Source organism: Adelges cooleyi, unplaced genomic scaffold (assembly GCF_023614345.1).
Source record: "Adelges cooleyi isolate 19-005CV unplaced genomic scaffold, UGA_ACOO_1.1 ACOO_flye_CR_arks_rails_tigmint_CR_PRNA_115, whole genome shotgun sequence".
NCBI lineage: Eukaryota > Metazoa > Arthropoda > Insecta > Hemiptera > Adelgidae > Adelges > Adelges cooleyi.
In genome coordinates, this window is record NW_026095768.1 from 59,820 (window position 1) to 77,747 (window position 17,928).

The 17,928-nt window shown below is 43.8% G+C and overlaps 1 protein-coding gene across 1 annotated transcript; it reads left to right on the plus strand.

Annotated features, from left to right (window-relative positions):
* Positions 1-9,446: 9,446 nt before the first annotated feature.
* Positions 9,447-10,805, plus strand: LOC126847651 (uncharacterized). Its single transcript, XM_050588035.1, has 3 exons — positions 9,447-10,006; positions 10,084-10,531; positions 10,710-10,805. Exons 1-3 carry the CDS (start codon positions 9,447-9,449, stop codon positions 10,803-10,805), a joined length of 1,104 nt encoding a protein of 367 aa, XP_050443992.1.
* The last annotated feature ends 7,123 nt before the right edge of the window (positions 10,806-17,928 follow it).

Consider the following 17,928-nt stretch of genomic DNA (forward strand, 5'->3'; position numbering starts at 1 on the left):
TTTCTGGTTTCCTACACCTCCATATTTACTAAAGACAACGCAGTATTTACAAAAGCCATATAGCTTAATTTTAGAATATGTAAGCCAAGGAAATGAATGCAGCCATGATATTTGGAACTTCAATTTTCTATTTTTGTTAATTTCCAATATTGGAAATTTATAATTGTTAGAAGAAACACAATGTTTTTTTCAATACCTAATAAATACATCTTTAAGTAAGAAGAGTACTCGTAGAGGATTTAAAGAAATGCGAAGAAAAGTCGGTACTTATGACAGACTTCACTTATGAAAAGGTAGAGACCTACGCTCGCAAAGCTGTAAAAAACGGAAAAGCAGCTGGAACCGATGAAATCCTGTCAGAGTTTCTTAAAAATCTTGAACCACGGAGCATCAGCTAGTTTGCAAAACTGGCTAGTAAAATAGTAAACACGAATAATCTCCCAAAACTATGGCGTAAAACGAAAGTCATAGCTATCCTATAACCATATAAAGAAGCTACCATCCCTAAAAACTACCGGCCAATAATATCCCTGTTGTCAACATTTTACAAATTTTTTGAACTGGATATTCAACACGTCTCTGGAAAAAATAACATTGGGGTGGATATGTTATAATCATACCCAACTATGGACAACCCTATCGACGAATATACCTATAAACGATTTGTTTTTGCCCGAATAATCAACATTAAATACAGTAAAGAGCTGCGGGACAACCTGAATAATTTATCCACTTTACAAGACTCCGACCCGCGTCTTAGAAAAATCATACAAAAGACCAGGGAGTTGTCAAGCCCTGTTAGGTCAGTCCTGCACTCTATCGAAAATGGTATATTGTTCGAGCGAACCCACTCATCTCGTAAAGACTGGCGTGTCGTCATATCCTGCCAATTAACGGTTAGGTTAGGTATCCTAAAAAAATGCGTCGCCAATTTTTAAGGAGTAAAGTTTAGGCAATTTTTTACAAAGTCTTAATTTAAAGGTTAAACTGTGAGGTGTAATTTTTAGTTTAATAACTAGGACTCTATTTTGGTAGTTAATTTATTTTTTGGACTATCACAGCATCCTTGAAAGCGATTTGAAAATGTTTTTTCAACTCTACATGTTTTAGCAGACTGAAAATAACACGCTTAATTTTAGTTTTAGAGTAAAAGTGCCCACTATAAAATTAAAAGAGAACAATATACCAGAGGGCAAGACGATGCGTTTTTTTCATTATTTTAAGTATAACGCTCAATATATAGTTTAGAAATAACGATTATTTTAACATTTTTAAATGACTAACTTTTCAGAAAATGATTTTTTTTTTTAAAAACGCAACGTCTTGCCCTCCGGAATATTGTTCTCTTTTAATTTTATAATGGGTGCTTTTACTTTAATACCAAAATTAAGCGAGTTATTTTTAGTTGGCGTAAACATGTTTGTATCATAAAAATCACCGATGCGACGCCGTCTTAATTGTATACTTTCCACAAATGAGAATGCGTCAATATTCTTACCAAGAAAATCTAAAAACTAGCGTTGTCAAGAGAAAGAAAGAAGTTTCCAAATTATATAATATACATAACGTATTGGATGTATTTAGCCTTCTGTTCTTTAAGTATTGAATGTTTTTAAGGCTTAAGAATAGTACCATGAATATGTTTTTTTAAAAATAAAATCCTTATTTCGATTACCAACTCAATAACATTTATTAATATCTATAATACTATGTATGTATAAGCCCCTTTACCTTAATAAGGAACATTTGAAACCTAGAGATTAGTTAATGGGTCATTACGGTCGTTTTTTAACAAAGGATAATTGTCGAAAGAGAACTTATGCTGTTTGGACACCGGTGAAGGTTTAGAATCGCTCGTTATGGCCTCAGTCCCGCGATTCATTTGATTGTTAAACCGGTACGGACAGGCCTCGGTGCATTGAGTGGAACACGTCGGCGGACAAGTCGTGCAACAAGGCGTGGTCATGCAACAAGGCGTGGTCGTACAGCACGGCGGAGTTGGGCGGCACCGACTGGTTCTCCAGCACGGCGTGGTCGTGCAACAAGGCGTAGTCGTACAACAGGGTGGTGTCGTGCAACACCGGCTGGTTGTCGGACAACGCGTGTTCACGCAACAAGGCGTTGTCGTGCAGCACGGCGAAATGGTCGGACACCTTGTCCTGGCACAGGTCGTCGGGCAACAGGGATCAGGCGTGGCGCAAATCGACAATTGACCGCTTTTACCGTTGGGCTGCACCAACGGTTTGTTTTCCGTACTCCCGCATCGGTTGGCCGTGTCCAACGCCGTCGACGTCACGTGCAGAAGGTCGTACTTGTTATCCGGGATCACGTCGTTTGGCATGATATCCCCATTGTCCGACACGAGTTCACCGCTGTCTGCCGCCGGTCCGACTTCTTTTCCCATTAGTTCCACAGACGAATCATCGGACGTAGATAACGGAATCGACTGGCACATCGCGCCGGTTGACACGTTCAAAACTAACGCCGATAAGAAAAACGATAGCCAATACCCCGCCATCGGGCTTTTTTTTTCGTACAAACTTTATCCGAATGAATTACAACTCAAGTTCTTTGATCGGATGAACTCACAGTCATATTAAATGTTAATATAATATACAAACATCCATGACTACGATGGTTCCATGACTTCCATGACTATACTACGATAAACAATGATTTTATAAATAAGCCAAGCCATAATTAGTACCTATTTTAATGGCGCTGTACGAAAAAATAGGTTAGCCATTTTAGTGTTTCCGGGAAAAATGGCAAGTCGATAACCAGTTTTAAGGCCCCTGGATACCGACCGTTTTTTTCAGCCAAAACACATCATTTTTTGTCCATCGCACAGGGTGAACCATTGATCCGATAAGCAATCTAAAAACAGATATGAATTTGTCATGAAGTTTACTTGAGATCGGTCAGAGCACTTTTTTCAATTTTTAATTTTAACCCTTTCCAAATTTGATTTTAAAATTTAAAATTTTATCAAATGTTCAAACGTGTTTTATGCGTAGTAGGAATAAGATATCAAAAAATTACGCTGACTGATCTCAAGTAAACTTCATGACGAATTCAAATCTGTTTTCAGATTACTTATCGGATTACTGGTTCAGCCTGTGCGATGGACAAAAAATGTACTATTATATTAACTAAAATGGCTTTTACTCATAGACGAAATTATTTAAATTAAAAATAATACCATGAAGCTCATATAAATTAACCGGTAAATTAATTAACATGGTCGAAATTTAATAAAACCACTTTTTTCTTAAATATTGCCTATACAAAACTCCTTAAAAATGGTCGGTATCAGGGGCCTTAAATAAAATCATATTATTAAAATGGATATGAGTAGTATGTTTTGGCCGTATCGAATCTTGTTATCACAGTCTTGTTATCACGAACTTGTTATCACGAACTTGTTATCACAAACTTGTTATCACGAACCTGTTATCACGATCTTGTTATCACGCTGATATCACGCATGTGTCAGTTCACTACTGTGTCCGTCGAGCGGTGACGCTATACTAGCGCGGTTCCGCTGGTATCACTACTGGTATCACACACGCGCACACACACACACACACACGCACGCGCACACACACACACACACACACACACACACACGCACGCGCACACACACACACACACACACACACACACACACACACACCTGAGTGTAATTATAATAATAATAGTGTTGAATACTAGTATCCATATCAATTGATGAAATAGTGTATATCAGTTTTATTGCCTAGACGGCCGCAAGGTCAGTGCACAAAGTAAAAAAAATATTAGCATTAATAGTTTATCTAACATACGGCCACGATGCCGTAGTTATATAATATTATGGATAAGTGCAATAGTCAGTTAGCAGAAAAAAAAAAATTAAATAACTAATTGCCGTTGACTATTGTACACTAAAGATAATGACGGACCGATCGACGACTGTCCTGCTTGTCAACACACACACACCACACACACACACACACAATTATATAAGTAGGAGTAGTAGTAAATGTGATTACTGGCAATAGAATAAAAAAAAAAAAAAATTGTATGGTTAGCTAGTATTATCTAAATAAATATATATCAAGGAAACGAAATATGAACTTATTACGAGTGTAATGATAATGTACTAATAAAATAAAAATTAATAACACACACACACGTCCGAGAAAATAAATAATAATTATAATGTATATCAGTTTATTGCCTAGACGGGCGCATGGACAGTGCACAAAGTAAAAAAAATAGTAGCATTATTAGCTTATCTAACATTACTAGTACATATGAATATTATAAACGAATAAAGGTAATATCGATAAATAACCAATTGATTGCATAGGTGTGGCAGTATAAATTAATTAAGAGCAAAGTATGGAAAAATTAATAGTGTGTTAACACACACACACATCATATAATTTATAACATTAGGATTATTATATATATATATATATTAGTATTAGTATTATATTTAATTTATTGGAATAAAAATACTACAAATAATATAATTACGTTTATTATTATTATTATTATACAATGAGGTTACAAAAAAAAAAAATAGAATAAAAAAATTGAATTGGTGATTTCCAATCACCAATTCAATTCCTCAGCGTCCGCTACCGCCAGTAGCATTTGGTTGAGGGTCACGTCGCAACCATCGTCAGACCAAAGGGAACTGGTAGACCCGGCTAAGGGAGAAAGAGAGTATTAATGTTTGTGATCATCGTGAATGACGGTATGCTTACTGGAAGTTGCTGGCGGCGGCGGTGACGGCGTCCCAGCGATAACATCGACACTGGAGGGTGACGATCTGGGTGTGGATGACGTCTCAGGGACAACGGTGACCCAAAACTCATCTAAACCAAGAAAGGGGTGGTATTATTGTGTGGGAACCCGGTGCGGGGGGACAAAACGCTTACCGGTAGTTGATCGGTCTGAACTAGGTGATGACGGTGGAGGCGGCGGCGGCGGCGGCGGTGTCCCGGGTGACGGTTGCGTCAGCACCGCCCAAGACGGGACTGGTGACCAAGTCCCGGGCGCAAACTCAATGGATTCGTTAGATTCCATTGCAAATAAATCTGGGGACTAAAAAAAAAAAAAAATCACCACTAACGAAAAAACAGAATTAAATATAATTTAATGAAGAACTGGTACGTACCAAGTTAAAATTGGACATTGTTGGATGTACGATTGGCAAATGATCACGATAAACATCGAACAAAAATGCTGATGAACACTATTTAATGAAAATGATAATCGAACACGTCATACGGCGGGGTGAATGATTTATTGAAATGATAAGCGATCACACCAGACGCGGGGTGATTATATAGGGTCAAATTATTATAGATATGCATACCAGTAGTGTAGTATGTGGTAATTCAAAAAAAAAAAAAAAAAGCAGACAGAATTATGTAATGCACCAATGTGCTTTTCTTGCAAACTAATAGGCTACAAGTTCATCCGGATAAAAAAAATGCTGCAACGCTTGTCCGGCGAATACGCTATAAATACCGGCGCTAACGATATATATTGTATTTCAATAACCGGAAAGTTCATTTTAACACGCACGTTTTCAAACCTATCACACAGCGAAAATGGATCTGTCTTGTCCTGTATGTAAGTACACGTTTGCTAACCGAAGCAATATTCTACGACATCAAAGACAGTTCAACCATTACTTAGGTATAAACGAATATGGAAATATGATTAAATAGATTAATATCACACTGACACATTATTTACAGTTGGACCGCATCAACCCGGATCAATTCATCAATCCCCCGACGAAGGTAAGGAAAAAAAATAGATTAGTAATAAGTATAGATACATGATTATAAGTTGTATATATATATATATATATACACACACACACACACACACACACACACATATACAATCAAATATAACATTGAGATCTGGGTAATTACAGTACACGTAGACTTGACCGTGGATGATGATGAATCCGACAATAGTATTAATAGGGAACCGAGTAAGTAAAAAAAAAAAAAAATCATAAATAGAACAATATTAATAAGAAAAGTGAAATACCATTACAGCGACCGCGCCTCAACACTCTGCTCATCGTCAAATCCATGTTGATGATGAAGGTAATTAAAAAAAGAAATATACTAGTATAGGATGATTCTATTTTTTTATTTAATTACAGTATGGATAGACTTGACTATGGAAGAAGAAAATATGGAAGCAGTCAATATTAGGAACATCGGGCAAACAGGTAAACAAATAAATAATAATAATTAAAGTTAACTAATCACAGAAAGTAAAAAAAAAAAATCATAAATAAATAGAACAATAATAATAAGAAAAGTGAAATATCATTACAGCGTCCACGTCTCAACACGCTGATCATTGTCAAATCCATGTTGATGATGATGATGGTAATTAAAAAAGAAATATACTAGTATAGGATGATTCTAATTTTTTATTTAATTACAGTATGGATAGACTTGACTGCAGAAGAAGAAAATAGTGATGCAGACAATTGGAGTAGCATCGGGGGAACAGGTAAACAAAAAAATGATTTAAGCTAACTAATATACATTCATTCAACTCGACTAACACGGTCGCAATATATATATATATATATATGTATCAGAAAGAGTACCGGTTGCAATGGATTCGGTCAATTACAGCAGTGTCTGCGTCGACCACAACTACAGCAGTGTCTGCGACAACCAAAATATCGGTAAAAAGATTATTAATAATAATAATATATAAAACAATAACAGGGTTATTCAATTTAGAATATATCGACGTTTGGCCTCCATCTCCGGCACATCGCAGTGAACCCGCTGCCGCCGCCGACACAGCGATAAGAATTGGAGGTGCCGTGGCAATGACCGGTATAAGCAATTACACTAATTAAAATAACGCGCGCGCGCGGATGAGTACTAATAAATGGAATCATATAGGTCAAATGGACGGTGTACCGAATAGAATCGCAACAACAACAACGGCTGCTACAGACGACCGCAATACCGATAATATGCAAAGACCGAACCGTAAGATTACAACCAACACAATTATTAATAATACGATTATACGTTTAGTGATATATGTATATATATATATATATTATATATATACATACATATATTATTCAACAATTAGTAGTAGTAGTAGTATAATCTAATTTTATTGGATTATGTACTTGGCTTCCCGACACACAGTATATTTTAAATGTATCATGATTGAGGCACTATTATTGACAATTATTAAATGATAAATTAATTTAAAATAAGTAGTAAAATGTTAATTTAGGTATGAATTAATATAAAATAAATTTGGTTACATGATATTTATGATAATGTTGGAATTTAAAATTATCATTGTGTAAATAATTTATAATTAAAGACAGGAAATAATTAATTTAAAATGAAATTATAATTGTTAAACTGTTAGTTAATTTAATAATTAATTCAAAAGAAATTACTATGACGATATACGTATGTATAGAAATGTAGTTAAAATGCTTTCGACGGCCGAATTTCAAACTTCAAAATCGATTGTCGAAATACGGCCGCCGACATTAACGAGTTCTTGGTCCGAGCGGAAGCTAAGGTGCTGAAGGTGTGGGAGAAACAGCTCGGTCGGTACGTAGCGCTGAAAGTGAGTCTGGGTTTGTACGCGGTGTACGAAAAACAGAAGCAGCCGGCTGCTGACGGTGGCGCCGACGTGTATGACACATGTGTGCACGACCACACGGCCGGTCCGGTCATACTGACACAGGGACAGGATCAGCACACAGTGTATACACAGCTTGCTGATGTTATTCGTACACGCGCCGATGAATTTGAACGTGGCGATTCGGGGTGGGCGTTTCGCGAGAACGTATACCTCGAAACGTCTACGTACAAGTATAATCCGCTCAGGGCATCGTGCACAATTACTCTGCCTACCTCGCTGTTGCGGAAGAGCGCCGTCCTGAACATCGCGAACACCGATGATGCATGTTTTTTTTGGGCGATCGTGGCGCACATCCACCCTGCACCGGCAGGTGTTGATCCCACGCGTACTACGAGCTATCCTCCCTACAACCGTGTACTCCAAACCCGCGGGATCTCGTTGCCGGTGGCGCTAAAGTGCATCCCGAAATTCGAAATCGACAACGAGATCAGCGTTAACGTGTACGCTTGGGAGGAGAACAAGATCGTAGGGCCGCTGTACTATACGACCGAAAAGCGGGTGCGCCACGTGAACCTGATGTACGTCACATCGGTTAACCGCACCGACGGTCATTATGTGTTGATAACAGACTTGTCACGCGCCGTGGGGAAACAATTGTCTAGACGTGGACACAGAGCGTTTCTGTGTGACGGTTGTCTCCTCACGTTTAGGAACCAAGCGGCGATGGATCAACACGAATGCCGGCGGTGTCGCGTTGTTCTCCCGTCGGACGATAAAAATATCGTCGAGTTCATCAATTGGAAAAACACCGTTCCCGTTCCATTCTGTATTTACGCAGACACCGAAGCTATCCTCAAACCGATCGCCCCACCCCCGACCGCCGGTGGGACGTACGACATCGCGGAGCACGTAGCGTGTAGTTTTGCTTACTTTGTCAAGTGCGATTTCGATTCGTCACTTGAGAAGTTTGAACTCTATCGGGGCGCGGATTGCATGTCGGTGTTTGTGGAACGGCTGGAACGGGACGTGAAGGCCATAGCTCGACGGTATTTTTCCCCGGTGGATATGACCCCCCTTACCCCCGCGCAGCAGGCAGTGCACGATGCGGCGACCGCGTGCTACGTCTGCCGCGAACCGTTGACGCCGGCCGACAAGGTGCTGGACCATTGTCACCTGAGCGGACGATACAGAGGCCCGGCTCACAGCGCGTTTAACTTAAAACTGCGAGTACCGAACTACGTACCGATCGTGCTCCACAATTTTTCGGGTTACGATAGCCATTTTCTCACCACCGCCCTCGCCGACGACACCAATCAAATCCAAGTCATCGCCAAGACCAAAGAAAAGTATATTTCGTTGTCTAAGTTTCTGCGGTTGGACGACGAAACCGGCGAGAGTCACACAATCGTCATGCGGTTCATCGATTCATACCGGTAAGACTGATAAAAACAAAGCAGTACTTTTGGTCTACAATAACGGTATTTCTGAACAGGTTTCTGCCCTCGTCGCTGGACGAAGCCGCGCGGTCGCTGACCGACGTTCAGCTGGTGAACACGAGAACCCGGTTTCCGGACGATGGACAGTTCCGGTTAATGAAAACGAAGGGGTATTTCCCCTACGAATACGTAACGAGCGCAGAGGTGCTTGAGGAAACGTCGTTACCTCCACTCGACGCCTTCCGGAGTCAGTTGACGTTGTCCACCATCACAGCCGAACAATACCACCACGCGCAGACCGTGTGGTCAACGTTTAACTTTCAAACACTAGGCCAGTATAGTGACGTATACATGTTCGGCGACGTGTACTTACTGGCCGACGTGTTTGAAACGTTCCGGAAGTTTATCCTCGAGCACTACAGACTCGATCCAGCTGCGTATCTGACGACCCCTTCGTTAGCCTGGGATGCGATGAAGCTAATGACAGGGGTCAAAATAGAGCTCATGACGGAGCACGATCAGGTGCAATACGTCATGAAAAACATCCGTGGGGGGTTGGTCCAATGCAATCAACATTATGCAAAGGCCAACAATAAGTATATGGAGGACTATGACCCGACGGAAGAGCCATCGTACATCATGCAGTTAGACGAAAATAACCTTTACGGGTGTGCGATGAGCCTCCCCCTTCCGATTGGTGAGTTCCATTTCTTAACCCCCGCGGAGCTCACCACTTTTGACCCCCTCACCGTTTCGGACGATGCGGAATTCGGCTATTTTGTGGAGGTAGACCTCGAATATCCGCACGCCGTCCACGACCGCCTAGCAGATTTACCGTTCTTTCCGGAGAACATGGTTCCACCCGGAGGCAAACAGCCAAAGCTCATAGCCAACCTGATCAATAAAGAGAAGTAAGAACAACGGGGAAAATGTGTGTGCGTTGGCAACGGGAATATTTATCGACTTTTTTTTTTTTTTTTTGTTTCAGATACGTCACTCATTACAGGTGCTTACAGCAAGGCGTTGCCAACGGGGTGGTTCTCCGGAGAATCCATAGCGCACTTCGGTTTCGGCAGCGTGCTTGGATCCGTCCGTTCATCGAAACGAACACGAGATTGCGCGCTGCGACCAGGACGAAGTTCGAGGGCAACTTGCCAAAACTGATGTCGAACTCGGTTTACGGCAAGGCGCTCGAGCACCCTGAAAAACGAACCAAAGTGCACATTGTCACGCGCTGGAGAAACGTCAAGCAGAGACTAGGAGCCGGTGTTTTGATAGCTAAACCCACGTTCGACAGCGTGGCGATCTTTACCCCGTCCATGGCGGCCGTGCAGATGACCAAATCGGTTATCAAGTACGACCGGCCGTCATACGCGGGTTTCGCCGTGCTGGAGCTGTCAAAATACATTCTATACGACTTCCATTACGGGTACATGGTATCCAAATAAGGCTCTAAAGCTCGTGTCATCTATGGAGACACGGACAGTCTGTTTTATTGGGTTGAAACCGACGATTTTTATGCTGACATGAAGGCTGATATCGACAAGTATGTACGGACCGCTTTGCCGGTCATTCACACAAACCAATGGGTTTACTTTTTTTTTTTTTATCCAGGTACGATACCAGCAACTTCAGTCCGGACAACCCATACGGAATGCCTTTGGTCAACAAAATGCTTTTATGGAAGATGAAGGACGAAGCTGGTGGTAACATCGTCCTATTATTCATCGGCCTTCGGAGCAAGTCGTACTGCTCCGATTCGGTCGAACCGTCGATGAATAAAAAAAAGTTGAAAGGCATTCAACGCGCGGTCGTGGAAAAGACGATCACCCCCCAGGACTACTACGACTGTCTCGTTATCCCGAACCACAAGGTAATGAGACAGACGTGTACGTTTCGGTCGAAACGCCATAGACTGACCACCGAAATGTGCACGAAACTAGCGATGGAGTACAAAGACGACAAACGGTACCAAATACCCAATTCGTTTTTGACACTCCCCTGGGGTCATTATCGCATCCCAGACGATGAACCGGACAGTGACTAACCGGTGGCGGTGACGATGGATTTGTCTCTTTTTGTATTTTGTTTTTTATTGTTTTTGTTACCTCTTTTTATATTTTAGTTTTTTATTGTTTTTGCTATCCATGACTGAATTTTTATATATTTTATTTTTTATTGTTTTTTTGTTACCCATGACTTTTTTTTAAATTTTTTTATTGTTTTTTGCTACCCATGACTGTCTTTTTATATTTTATTTTTTTTATTGTTTTATTTTGTAAATAATGTATAATAACCATAATTAGCTCTTTTTTTTATTTATTTATTATTTTTATAATAATAATACAAATTAAACCAAGACTTTTTTTTTTTTTAAAAAAATAATTTCCCTTTACCGTTACTATTTGCTAGTACAAAATATGCATTGTTAAGTGTGTGCGTGTGTGTGTGTGTGTGTGTGTGTGTGTGTGTGTGTGTGTGTGTGTGTGTGTGTGTGTGTGTGTGCAGGAAAACATCAGGTTTGGGCATGCGTGCACAGTGCCGCGGAATAAATTACAAACCGATGAAAGTATGAGTTATTTATTCAACGTATAGCCAGATGAATACTAATTTTCATATTCGTACAACAAATATATATATATATATATATATAATATATATATATATAATTACATAAAACATAATAGTATAATACTAATAATAAGTTTGGTACAATATTTGACGTTACCGTCCAATGTTTTCATCCATCCAAACGCGGAGGGCTAAACATTGCGCCTTCGCACAGGTTTTGTTTTGAGCGCGGTCCGAGTGAAATGGACATACGTGTTGTTGTTGTTGGAGCATCCGGCACTTGGGACATCCGTAAGCTTCCAGGTCGATGACCGTGCACTTCGGTAAATAACGTTGAAGGAGGTTCCGCTTTTGTATGCCTTTGACGTACACAGCAGTGTAGCGGTTGTTAACGGCTCCTAGGACGCGCGCCAGCTCCGAATACGGTATGTGACCGTCTGTATAGCGGATACCGTGAAAGTGTGTTTGCAACCAAACGTTTACTTTGGTGCTTTGCGGTGACAGTCGAAAGGTAGGCGGATGTTGAACCAACCAATGCATCACGTGTGTAGCTCTTTGTGCGTCCGCTATGCATATTTCTTTGATGACCATGTGAAGGTCCGAGTCGACCACACACTGTACGTCAATAACCGCTGAAAGCATATTGTCAAACTGAACTATCCGTTCGTTTGATCCAAGCATTATACTTGACGGGCAACCCGACGTATTTCACGAACTGCTTGTCCCCCTTCCTCCGGACAATTTTTTCTATTAAATACGTGGTGGGATAACGCGTCCGGTTCATCTCTTGCGCGTAGAACGTTCCGTTAACCGGCGCGCCGCTCTTATCGCGCACTGTATAAACTGTAGGCGTTGACCGTCGTACCCCGGACACGGTGAAAATTTCGTTTGACCAATTTTGCGCACAACCCTTATCAAATACCGTTTTATGTTTGCTCAAGCGTACGGCATCGCCCACGGCGAATTTAGGTTTGCCGCCTGCCGCCGCCGGTTTCGGCAACCGGTAGAAAACAACACTCCCGGGCTCGCGGGACGAGTCGGTCGGCGTCATTCGGATGGACGTGTGCACGGTTGTGTTGTAAGCGGCGACTAGATCATCAACGAGCGGCACCCATTCGTAGTTGCCGTGCGCTGTAAACGCTTTCCACATCTTTTCTTTAAGCGTTCTTTTCCAACGTTCGCAAACGCTCGCCTTCAGCGGCGTATACGATTGATAATGGTGTATATTATACTGCTCGTACACGCGTCGTGTGTCTTTATTGATAAATTCCAGACCACGATCCGTGTGCAGGTGACGACATCGTCTGCCGCTGGTCTTGATTATGTGTTCGAGGGCAGCGGCCACGGTCGGACCAGATTTATTTTTAACGGTACGGCCCAGCCGTACTTGGTGTACACGTCTATAACTGTCAGGAGGAACGTGTGATTTTTATTTTTTTTTACTTTGGAAAACTTTTTCATGTCTACGAGGTCGGCTTGCCATAAATCGTCTTTGCCGTCGGTGCGCACGACCCGTCTGGCAAACCGGCGGATAGCCGGTCTGTGTAGTTCGGTTGCGATGTGCTCGCGAACGGTCATCATCGTCAGCGGATCACACCTATTTCCCTGAGTTCCTCCTCGCACGCGATAATTTCGTTGTGCACGGCGGTATTTCCCGCGGCTTGCGCGGCTCTGAGCAAAGCGAGGCGGTCGACTATTTCGTTGGCGTCGTCCCAGTAAACATATTCTTTGTCCTTCCCTGTAACCGTCAACCGCGTAATCCCGTCACCCGTCTTGGCCGCGGCGCGAACTGCGGTCAGGTCGCGTCCGTTCTCGTTGAACAACTGTTTGATAATGTACTTATACTTGTATCCGCGGTTCGTTTTCGGTCTACCGGACGACAGCAAATGACATCCTGTGTGAATGAGAAAATTGCGATACGTGGTCAGATCGCTTTCGGTGATGAATTGCATGCGGGGTACCGAGCTGCACACCAATTCTTGGAGTCCTTTCGTGAAGGGTGTTTCGGTTAACGTGCCCACTTTTATGCGGTTCTTGGTGAACCGTACTGCTTTATCACCCATCACCCATGTTCCGTCTGGTTGTAGATGAATGCCGTACGACGGATTGCTTTCGGTAATACGGAATTCTTCTTCTGCTTTTTCTTCTTCTTCTTCTCCTTTAGACTCATCTCTCCGGGCGCCACGCGCTTGTGTCCGCTGCGCCGACAACTCTGCTGTTAATTTTGTCAACGGTTCAACGATCGGCGCCGCGTGGGTTCGCACGTATTCGGTTGACACGGACAATCCGCGCCGCAGCTCGTCTAGTTTGCGTTTTATGCTTTTCTTAGCACGTATAATTGCTTCCGTCGTAGCCGGCGATTCCATGGTTACATTTTACTGAACGGGTGCGTTGCCGTCGAGCCTTTTTATATACACGTCGAAACCCATTCGATAACGTCCGTCGTTTAGATCGAAGTCCTTGACAATTGTTAAAAACGAGTACCGGTCGGTGTTCCAACACTGCGAGCATATGGATTTAAAGTCAGCGAACGTCATATCGGATTGACAGTGTTCCTGGTAAACGTGCCGAACGTTAGTCTCGTCCTGTTTGTACAAAACAATCATCGACGCGTTGTCCCGGATCCCGTGCTTCGGCGCTTTGACATACGTTTGCGTCAGGTAAAAGCTATCGATCCCGTTGTGGCGTCCGCGGCAAAAGTATTCTGCGATGTTTCTTTGTTTTTCAAATGCGACATCGTCAAAAACAAACACCGAATTAGTCTGTACTTGTTCGGGTGGAGGCACATGATCCCCGTCGGTGTACACGCGCATTTGCGCGCCGTCAACTCCCTCCATCACCTTCTTTAACATTATATATTTTGGCTGATCAGGTGTCTTCGTGTACAGGTATACGTGTTCGAAGCGCAGCCCGTGTTCGTCTGTCAAAAGGTTTACCATCGCCGTCGTCTTGCCGACGTTACTGGGCCCCGCGATAATACATCTGATTGATGAGGGTAGGAGGGGACCGTGACGGCTGTGGTGGTCGTCAGCAGCGGCTGGGTCGTCGTCGAGCCGCAGAACGGTTAATTTGTGTTCTTGTGGTTCGAAAAACATTATAAAGGCGGTGTCGCAGACCATTGCCGTGTCCAAACGTAACCGGTGCGTCGTCGTCGAAGGTTGTCAGCGAACAAGATCGGTCGGGTTATCGTCACTGCGGTTATAAGCTCACTACTGTAATGCCTCGTGTCAACCGACGTAAACGGAAGGGACGGCGGTCTGCACCGAAAACCGGAGGCGGGCTGCGCTTCGGCAGTCTCGTAGCTGCCGCACGGGCAGCAATGCGCAAAGCGAAACCGTTAACGGTCACTGCGGCAGCGCGGAAGGCGTTATCTGCCGTCAACCAGGTACGTCGGAAAGCCAGAGGAAAACCGGTTCTCCGACCGCGCACGTTGGCCGTGCCGAAAATCGGCGGCGCGTTCGCGCTTGTGCCTTTTCTCTCAGCCCTGTCAGCGATCGGCTCACTGCTCGGCGGTGCGTCGGGAATCGTGCGTGCGGTTAACGACATCCGCAATAACAAAAACGCGAAAGCCCCGGTGAAAATCGGGAGTGGCTATTTGTTGCACCGCAAGCGAAACGGATCCGGATTCTACCTCAAACCGTATCAGCCAAAAAACTGATAACCACGCTGCCCAGATCGCGGGCGCTGAGCGACGTGGATATTATAAATTACGCGACAAAGTTGGGCATATCTCATTTCCGCGGTGTGTTTATGCGCGACACGTTACCGGCTACACCCTTGCGGTTTGAGTGCGGCGTCGTTAATCTTGACGTCTCTACCGGAAGTGGTACGCACTGGTGCTGTTACCACAAGCGCAACGATATCGTCTTGTTTTTCGATCCGTTCGGCAACCTCCCGCCGCCGCTAGAACTTCAGCGTTATTTCAGCGGTTGTATCGTCCACTATAACTACGACCGTGTGCAACGATTCGCAACATCCGTTTGCGGTCAGCTATGTCTCAAGTTTCTGTACGCACAATGTCGTCCGCACACCGCTCGGTCACGTTAACCTTTCAAGGTACCGCAAGCGAGCTGGTCAGCACGTTTTTTCCCCCTATCCCGTTGCGGACCGGCGCGGAGATCGCGTTGCTCGACGTCATAGTGTGCAATTCCCGGCCCAACGTCGACGCGTCTAACAACACTTTGCGCGTACGGCGGTTGCCAGGTGTTCAAAAACGCGGTGTCAACATCGATATGTACGATGACACTGTCGCCCCCGGTGCCGGTTCAATGCAGATCAAACCGGACGCTCCGTCGCCGTTACCAGCCGATGTCTATGACGACGTCGTGGTACCCATCGGGTCGTACGAGGTGTCCACCTTGGCTCGCGTGCTCAAGTCACTAGTCGAAAACCTAAATCCCGAATACCGGTTCGCGCTTCATCCCAACGTCAACACGTTTGAATCGGAACTCCTGTGCAATCGCGACATCAGCTTCGCGGCCCCCAACAGCGTCGGCCCCCTATTGGGGTTTGAGCGGGACGAGCTGCCGGCGAACACTTTGCACCGCTCCGGTCGTCTGATCACCATCGATCCGCTTACGTGTATAAGAATCACATGCAACGTCGCGGCAGGCGCATTCGTCAACGGCGTTCGTAGTCGCGCGATCTATGACTTTTTCCCATCCTTCCCGCCCGGGTTTCAGATCGCAGAATCACCGCGTAATCTGATTTATTATCCAATAGCGACGGATCGTCTCGACCGCGTGCGGGTCACGATTACCGATCAGAACTCGAAGCTGGTCGACTTCCGCGGTGAACCAATCACAGTACGTTTACACGTGCGCGATGGGGTTGGTGTTTAAAAGCGTCCGCGCGCGTCCGGTTCGGTACATTCAGCCGTCGGCACGATCCCGGTTAACACGGCAGAGCTTGCAAACGTTATCGGCGCTCGGCTACAAACTCGCGAATCAAACCACCGTCAATGGACATCACTCGGCGAGTCGAATTCGACGATCGCATCACTAAATACGAGTTTCACACTTATCAACCGTTCTCCAGCAACAGTCTAACGAACAACGATGAGATCCGCATCGCGATTCAACACCAGGACCTCTACACACTCCCTAGCGAATCACTGCTATGTCTGCAGGGATCCGTTGTTCCGAGGCTACTGACACATCCGACGTGACCATCGTCACCAACGGATTGATGTTTTTGTTCGACGAGATTCGCTATGAGCTGAATTCAGTCGAAATCGATCGGGTGAGACAACCAGGCGTTGCTAGCACGCTCAAGGGGTACGTAACGATGCAGAAGGCGGTACGCGAACGCTGGTTGGTCGGCGAACACAACAAAAAAGTTTGATGTCGTTATTCCGCTCAGGTTGATCTTGAGATTTTGTGAAGATCACAGAAAACTCATAATTAACGCGCGACAAGAACTCGTTTTGCACCGTGCGAGCACCGACAATGATGCTCTTCAAACGACCGCCGCAGCCGCAAGCGTTGTGTTGGATCACGTTACGTGGAGAGTGCCGCACGTCAATGTAAACGATTCTGTTAGATTGCAGTTGCTCAAAGCGTTGGACGTGAAAAAACCGTTATCCATCGCTTTCCGTAGCTGGGAGCTATTCTCTTATCCGTCGCTCCCCCGGTCGAACAAACATTCCTGGGCGGTTAAGACGAGCACGCACACGGAAAAGCCGCGATACGTGATAGGAGCCTTGCAGACCGATCGGAAAAATAAACTCGCGACGAACTCCAGTCAGTTCGACGGATGCGGGTTGACCACGTTGAAAGTATATCTCAACTCTGAATCGTATCCGTACGATACGTTAAAAATCGATTATGCCGGTGATAAATTTTCGTTTTTGTACAACGTGTATGCGAGTTTTCAAGAATCGTATTACGGCGTTCCGGTCGGAGACCCGTTGTTCACCGCACCAGAGTTTAAGTCGACATCCCCCATCGTCGTTGTAGATTGTTCGAAACAGAATGATTTTGTTAAGAACGCGCCGATTGACTTACGTATAGATTTTGAAACGGCTAGCAACGTGGCTGATAGCACCGCTGCTTATTGTTTAATCGTACACGATAAAATTTTTGAATATAACGCTTTGACTAGCGAAGTGCACAAAATTTTGTAATACCAATTGATATAACAATACCTGTTTTTTTTAATTTAATATACCTTTATGATTGTAAATGTTTTTTAAAAATAAATAATCATTGCATTAAAAAAAATTTTTTTTTTTTTTTCCCTTTCATTTCTTTGCTCTCAGTTA

Bases quoted from the DNA above. Each gene is read 5' to 3' on its own strand.
- LOC126847651 (XM_050588035.1), top strand. From the start codon at position 9,447: ATGTTCGGCGACGTGTACTTACTGGCCGACGTGTTTGAAACGTTCCGG. The intron at 10,007-10,083 runs GTAAGAACAACG...TTTTTGTTTCAG, and splicing joins AACCTGATCAATAAAGAGAA to ATACGTCACTCATTACAGGT. The intron at 10,532-10,709 runs GTATCCAAATAA...TTTTTTATCCAG, and splicing joins ACTTCCATTACGGGTACATG to GTACGATACCAGCAACTTCA.